The sequence below is a fragment of the Cyprinodon variegatus genome, unplaced genomic scaffold (genome assembly GCF_000732505.1).
Source record: "Cyprinodon variegatus isolate N-32 unplaced genomic scaffold, C_variegatus-1.0 Scaffold143, whole genome shotgun sequence".
In the NCBI taxonomy this organism is placed as follows: domain Eukaryota; kingdom Metazoa; phylum Chordata; class Actinopteri; order Cyprinodontiformes; family Cyprinodontidae; genus Cyprinodon; species Cyprinodon variegatus.
In genome coordinates this window covers 198,516-206,856 of record NW_015150596.1, presented here as the reverse complement: position 1 = coordinate 206,856, position 8,341 = coordinate 198,516, and the positions used below count along the sequence as shown (strand labels likewise).

The following is an 8,341-nucleotide window of genomic DNA, read 5'->3' as shown; positions in this document are numbered from 1 at the left end:
TATATATATATATATATATATATATATATATGAATAAAAATAAACTCTTCCTCACCCATCGCGGGTGGTCTTCCCCCCTTTTTCCTCTAAGCTTGGGTGCTCTTTCAGAGGCCTGGGAGTTTGAGGGTTCTGCGCTCTATCTTTGCTGTTCCTAGAACTGCACTCTTCTGGACCAAGATGTCTCATGCATTTCCAGGGATCTGCTGTAACCACTCCTCCAGTTTGGGGGTCACTGCCCTGAGGGCCCCAATGACCATGGGTACCACTGATGCCTTGACCTTCCCAGTTTTCTCCAGCTCTTCTCTGAGTCCCTGGTATTTCTCTGGGGCTCAGAGAAGAGCTTAAGAAAACCTGAAAGGTTTAAATACATACATATATTTATACAACAATATATACTGTATATATATACATATACACATTAATATTAGTGGTGGACATAGATTAATTTTTTGAAACTAGATTATTCTCACTGAAATCTTGGAATTAATCCATGTGTGTGCTATCTAAATAATAAAAATTCAATACATTTTTCCTGAAGCAAACCTGGCACCTATATACAGTACCTGCATCCATGTTGAACATGTTTCAGGGTCAGACATAATTAATTATCACACAGATCCCTTCACTTTTGAAAAAGTTAATCAACAAAAATCATTCTTTGCCACAATCCTTTTCCAAAGTCAACAACTTTGCTTTCTGTGATCAATTGTTTCTTTGCAGCACAGCGGTGCTTTTTTTGATAAACTCAATCAGCTGATTTTACTCACAGCCGTTGGCTGTTTTCTTTGTTCGTCTGTGAGTGTTCGGCTGGGTCCCCCAACCTTGTGCTTTTCTTAGTGAAGTTTTTGTACTTGTTACAGCTTCTCTTGCAACCTAATATGATATTACTCAGCTTTATATATTTTTTTATGTATAAAATAATTCATTTTCTGAGAATTTGTTTATTTAGGAGCAACTATTCAAAGTAACAAACATCTAGAAAAAACAAAACAATATATTATTTTCCATGTAAATCCCAGATTATTTATTCTTCTTTGCCATTTATAAAAAAAATGCTTTAGATCAGGCCTACCTGTCTTTATCCATGCTGGGTCAGATCCTGTTAATGAAAAAGGAGGCAGGGAAATCAGAATAAAGTGTAAGCCTCGCTATATGCAGTTAGCCAAGCCTTCTTGCTAAAGCAGGTCCTACAGTAGAAAAGGACGTTTCTTGCACCATTTCTCTTTCTCTCTCTCTCCAATGCATCTCCAACTCCTGCAACTCAACCTGTCAGGTGGTGAGCAAATACACTTCCTGTCACCTCAGGGCACAGAAGAGGTGCACCCCAAGCTCTCCTATACATTTGTATTGCAGATTAAGAACTGCATATGTACAACTTTTAACGAGAGCCAATGGGCAAAGATTTTTGCACCCTAGGGTGGAAATACATCTTATTTTTGCAATATTTCAAAATATTTAAGATTTTAATTTTAAAAAAATTTTATGCTCAGGGTCATTATGCTCACCGCCCTCTATTGTCCAGCCAACACTGAAGGTGTTTTCTTTACTTATAAAAGTGACAGAAATAATCTCCAAATTGACTTACAAAAAATTCAAATATTGACGTTATTGGTAAAAACTGTTTCCTTCCTCACTCTATCGCCAAACAATCAGATCAACCAAAGCAGCTGCTTCTGCTTGTTAATCACAGCAGGAGGCGGCCTGACAGGGAAGAAGGTCAAATAAGATAAACAGAAAAATAACAATAGATTTCACATAACCTTAGATCTATACCATTAATAATTTAGCAAAAAAGAAATTAATCTAATACTTAAGAGACTCCAGCAGTGCATTACTTTCAATGTGGAAATTTCACAGTAATTCTACACAGGTTCAAAGAGGGATCCTTCTTGCCCCGCAGATTACATCCACACTAAAATATCAAGGTGAAAGACAACATTAGAATAGACCCAGATCTGCTAATACATAGATAGATAGACATCCAGACAGAAAGACATAGAAAGAAGGACGGAAAGGGAGAGATAGATGCAACTGGTTGCTTTTGCTTTTACGAGTTGAAGATAGCTGTAGGGGAGATATAAAAACAGATATTTTTATAAATGGCTTCTAGTTTTACTAAAACAATATGAAAGGCCTTCTTTCCCCCCATAATTGGGGTTTGGAAAGGGAACACTTATTTTCACTGCAGCCAATATGTATGCGAATCTATCCTCAGTCATAAAGCCTCCTAAAGTTCTAATCTAGATGAAATAAATACAAAGTAATGGGCAAATAGGCACATCACGTCTCTGCCTTCCACCATCTCCTCTGCCATAAATACACACTTGCTGCTACTTGATTGCACTATTTGTGAATAATTTCAGAAAAGAGGAACATGATTAATGACTTCAGTGTCTCTCTCTCTCTCTCTGCACTCAATGATAACTTAGATGTGAAAATTGCTTCTGGTTGGTGTTAATTATCTTGCCAGCTTACTTGACACATGCGTTTTTAGGCCTGAGTGGTTGTCAGACCAAGATACTATTTTCCACATGTTAGTGGGCTGTGAGCCATCAGGAGTTGGAAAACCAACAGTGAGCATCATCTAATCCCCACAGGTTGTGGCAAAGCATCAAACAAATCAAGCCCCATTGGCATGCTAGACTAGCAGTGGGGAGATACATAGTGAGGAACTCTGTCTGGCAGCAAATAATAGGCAGTTTATTTAGTTCGCATTCTGAATTGGAGATTGGATTTTATTTACCGCATTAGAAACTCCTGCAAAAGCAGAAAAAACAATCCTTCAGCTATACAGTACACTGCAACTTGCATATCAATTAGAATGCCTGGGGCAAGAAATTAGAGATTCTCAAAGAATCGGATATCTCCACTACACAGCTAGAAGAAAATAGTCTATTTATAGCAAGATTACCAGATATCACAGAATATTGTTCATTTTTTTTATTTTATAAGTTCTAAAGAGCTATTCTTATCATTGTACAACAAAGAACATATTTTGATTTGTACATTAACTAGGGTACACTGAAAGAACTTTAAAAAGCCTTTATTTCACATGCTTTCATTTGCAAATATATAAGTGTTAATTGTTTATAATTTGAGAGATCATAAACTTATCTTAATTGTTTGAACATATGGAGAAAGTTTGGGTTCAAAACCTTTTAGGGTTTTCAAAAGGCTTTGTCATATAAAAGGGATGGTTTAGGTTATGAAAGTTAAAGACAACTCTCTTAGTGTCCTAATTTAGTATAAATCCTGTTTGGTGATCCTAGGAGCTCAAGCTATCAACTATTTAGAGAAGAGTTTAAACAAAACAGGATGTCCATTGTCTAAAAATGGCCCCAGTCTCACATCTGTTGTAGTTCTTATGCAAACACTATTTCCTACTGATACTTATGTATAAGGGGAATGGAGGCTGGAGGTGATCCGGCAAGAGTGAGTGTCTTAAAGAGAAGTAGGGCAGTAGAAAATAATTTCAATAATGTTTGCTACAGACAAAATAATATATTTTTTTTCCATTGTCCTTTGGTGAAAGGTTACTGAAACTGTCAATGATTTAAAGGACTCAGTCATAGTATCACACAACAAGATTTGTCATAATGCTCAACCTCAACTACCTCATTAAAAAGTCTGTTTAAATACAAATGTTTCAAGTTTAAAGGTTTAACAAACAGAATTCAAATGAACTGCTGCGATATTTTCAAGAAAGGAGTTGTTTCACTCAAAAAATAAAAAAAAGGTTGCTCACTCAAGCTCAGTTGTATGACAGACTGAATAAAGTGCTAAATTACATATAAGTAAATGTTTATTTCTACAGAGAATGGAAAAAGTCGATGCACCCTTCATAAGTTTCCTGTGTGAAAAACATTCTAGAAATGAATCATTCCATCTCAGAGTAATTGTCTGGTATAAAGGTTGAATATCATGAACAAAAAACGTAGAATAATAGTTAAGGTGTACCTTAATTTTATGATTTTATTTTTATATGCTGGCATACTTTTCTGTTTGGCCGCTAATCTGGCTAGAAACACTACATTTCTCCTTTACAGTATCATACTGGAAAAAGCTTTTGTCACCACATTAATTTTTAGCTTTGACTTTCTTTAGGAAGTAGAAGACCATATTGCTCTTGGCCCCTCTTGGATGATCCGTTATCTTCAATAATTAGATTTATTGGGTGAGGTATCAAAAAGAAGATGAGATGAAATAGTTTTTTATGACTTTTCAACACTTCACTTTAAAGATATTTGAAGGGTATTCTGCTCAGAGCTGATTTAGTGGTTTGAAAGATTGCAGAGTGATGAACAATCTTATTGGATGAAAATCTTAATGTGACAGACTGCTTTTTATGTTATGATAAAGTATTTTTTTTTTTTTTACATTTTATACAATACTAGAGTAAGCATGTATCTCTGTCTCTCCTTCAGGACAATATAATCTTAGGATTGAAAATGCACAGCTTGAAGATGATGCATCCTTTGAGTGTCAAGCTGGCCAATCTGAGAGAAGTGATGCAATTATCTCCAACATAGCCTTCCTCACCGTACAAAGTAAGGATCTGTCTGTCTGTCTGTCTGTCTGTCTGTCTGTCTGTCTGTCTGTCTGTCTGTCTGTCTGTCTGTCTGTCTGTCTGTCTGTCAGCCTGTCTGCCTGGTTAGACACGTGCAAAGTAAGGCACAAATAGCATTATCCGTACTCCAATGATATGCATGACCTTTTGACCACTAATCTGCATAAAAAGAGCTGTTACATATTCAGTTATATGATGAATATCTTTCATTTTGTAAAGAAAGGACTGCTGCAGTTAAAGCAGACTTAATCAATGTACGACTGGTACAGTAAAACTGAAAAGTTCCCCTTTGAGCGCATTAACAAATCTATCTTGATGAATTACTAATTTATTTCAGTAACTCAATCCAAGTGAGACTCATATGCTATATAGATTTACTACCTCAATTATATATTTACACGCAGTGGTATAATAACTTATTTCGGTTGATTTGGGTGATTACAACTCACTGCCAATGAAAACCCAAATTACAGTTTCTCAGAAAGTGAGAATATTATGTTATTTTTTAGAAGTTGTGAAAGCTTTAGTGAAAAAAAAGCTTGGCTTAATATTTTCAGTCTTGTTTTTCTTATTTTTCCTTTTACAAAATATTTTCTCTAAGGGTCTTGGGTCAGGTGAATTTGCTGGCCAGACTTTGGACCAGGTTACCTAGTAGACAAGCACGAGTATTAAACACTTATCCTGGATTCTCTTTTGTAAATAGCCCGAGATGCATTGACCATAACCATAGTCCATGTTTTGTTACTCCAAACTGCAATATTCCTTCCTTTTAGATAATTTTTGAATTACGCATTTTCCTTCCACCAAATTTTCCATAAATATGCTTAGGCAGAGCTCTACATAATAAGCCAACTTCTTTAGTAATAACCTTTTCAGGCTTATCCTTCATGTGGAGGGTCTTGGTGTCCACCTGTCAGTTCAGCATTTTTGTGTGGACTTTAACATGAATAAAACATAACATGCTGCATTTACTAATTTTTTATTGATCTTGTACAATATTCTTTGTTCTGGAAAGCTTAACCTTGAGCTTTCATTAGCCTATAATCATCAAATTAGGAGATGAAATGCCAGACTCTGCATTTAATAAGTCTATATTATTGATTTCATTTTTTATAAGCAAACCTTTCAATACCTGTAATTGTAAATTGCTATGATTAGTTTTCTAACTCTTCATATTTCTTTCTTTCACATTCTTCTTTCTTGAGAGTCATGGTTTTAACTAGCTGTGACATATAAGGAAATGGTGTGGTTCAATTAATTATTGTCTCTTTCCTCAAGAGGATAAATTATTTCTGAGGTGATTCAAAAGTTCAGCTTGGATGTAGAGAGAAACATATGTAATTGTAAAACTACACTGGACCACCTGTTGTTATTCTATAACAACCCTCTCCCATCCCTCTTGCCTGTGGGAGTGAGCCCATATGTGGTCAGGAAAGGACTCTAAAAGAACCTTTCTTCTCCAGGCACAGTTCATTTACTTAGACCCACCCCTAACCGCTTCCTATTTTCTCTGTCAATGAATTTCTCCCTCCCTCCCTCGTGCTCAGGCTTTTTTCTTTGCTGAATATGGTTGTGGGGGTGCCGGTGCAGGGTTTTGCTGGGGGTTTTCTCTGTGGCAGTTTCAGCAGTTTCTCTCCTCTGGGAAGAGAGCAGGTTTTTCTGACATCAATAGGCTGCCAGGAGGGATGGCGGGTGGTGCGGGGTAGCAAGAGCCATAGACTGCAGACGTCTCTTTTAAATGACTGCGCTCCATTCTCCCCTGCAGCAGCTCCATATCCTGCAGCAGGCCCTACACCTGCAGCCACAGCGGGTTTGACTCCCACATTTATTACTTTGGAGATGCCTACTACTTGTGTGATCACATATACAAAACCAACAACATTTTTGTGTAGGAGCTGGCATCTTTTGTACATGCTCATATAATGAATCTTATCTGTACTTGACGGCAGGGAGTGTTGGGTTTTCTGGTTGTTCCTGGTTGACTTCCAGCGTGGACAGTTACCCCTGTCGAAAGGTTATCAGATGAACCATGAAAGCTTTTTGAAAATGTCTGTCCTAAAGCATCATTACTTCTTGTCCAGCTTTATACGTGTTTCAAAATATGTGAGAAACTTGATGCTTTGTGATAAGCTGATAAATGGAATCTTGCATTAGTGCTTAGCAGGGGCCGGAAACTATGCATCCCTTCTAAAAAGCACTGTCTCTGATGAGTTCCCATAGACTCCTTCATCAAGGCAACGATTGCTCCCAAGGCCCCCCCTGCAACCAGTCAGCCGTTGCCAGATCCCATCAAGCTCTGCATCAAATCAAAACACCATAAACCCTTTATGAAGACCTGGCTTATGAGAGAGGGAAAGGAATTTGCAAAAGAAAGCCAAACTGAGATTGCTGGTTATAAAATTGGTATCATGACTGGCTAATTCAAGATAAATCACTGCAGGAAATGAATAGCAGGGGGAAGGGAGAGATATGTCAACAAAGCCCCCATCTACTGGCTTACAAAGGGATGTTTTCAAGACATATCCATTGGTGTAACATAACTCCTGTGTGTTTTTGCTTTTCTGTGGAGCTTAGATTGGGGATTACTGCTATAGGCAGATCAAGTGGCAGTGAGTAATCCATGACAATAACAACCTCTACTGAAACCCCCCCTCCTCCTCACTCTGATGCTAAAACTTACCCTGTGCTGTGCCACATATCACATACCTGACACATCCTGTGTCTCGGTTTGTACCATTAGCTTTAGTATTTAATCCTATTAATGAACAACTCTCTCTCATCACGTTGCGTGTCTGTACAGATGCCTCCTGCAAACATTCAAAGCAGTTTTTTGAGGTGTTCTGGTTTTAGAAGGCATTACTCATTCAGCTGCGTCCTACAAAAATATGCACATTTGTTTGAGTGTGTGTTTGCACATGAGTGTATGGCTGTCTATTTGTATGAGACTATTATCGGAGTGGCTTGGAGGTTAGAGGACATTTTAGGAACCAGGGCTATGGTGAGGTTTCGCCGGTAGCTAATGAGTTTTGCTCTTGAAGAGTATATAATTAGCCTTCAGTTTCTTATTCCTTGTTATGAATAATGGAGCAACTCATAAATGGGGGGACAAGCAACACAAAGCATAGAGACTTTATTCAGTCTTGTTCTTAAAAAGTTCTGACAGCTACCAATGATATGTTTTCATCAGTTCTTGAGAGGCTGCTTTTAATTCTACTTTGAATCTTGAATTAGCATGGACAGCACCCACCATGTATTGGTTTTCCCAGTAAAGATTTGTGAAAAGGCAGGGACCCTTGAGCACTGAGGGGTGGCCAATAGGGCACATCAGTATTTCCTAAATACGCTAAATTTTAAATAAGCTAAATTTCCAATAACCCGCTAATAAATAAATAAATACACATATTTACACATCAATGCTGGCTAAAATAAACGAATAGTGGTTTGTCATCTGCTTTAAGTTCTATATATTGTCATTTATTAACCTTGTCATTTCTGGAAAAAATGTCCACTATACTTTTATGAATGCTATTTTAATATTTACATGTTGAATACCATTTATTAATGCCACATTAAAAGAATTTAGGTATTAAACCTAACACACAAAAACTAGTCCTAAAAAGAGCATGTACTACGCATTTATCATCTTCAGTGTTGGCTTATTGATATGAGTAATTAACTACTCTATTTTTGTTGTCAGGTTGTTGGTAACATGCAACCCTCTATCTTACAGGGGAACTGAATAAGGCCCACATGGTGTATGGTGTATGTGTATAT

General features: G+C 37.2%; 1 protein-coding gene across 1 annotated transcript in view; it reads left to right on the top strand.

Moving 5' to 3' along the window:
* nphs1 (nephrosis 1, congenital, Finnish type (nephrin)) overlaps positions 1-8,341 on the top strand; it is a 66,527-nt gene that overhangs the window by 8,297 nt on the left and 49,889 nt on the right. The window contains exon 2 of the mRNA XM_015376849.1: positions 4,425-4,547. Coding sequence (XP_015232335.1) covers positions 4,425-4,547 — 123 coding nt within the window. The remainder of the gene's footprint in view (positions 1-4,424; positions 4,548-8,341) is intronic.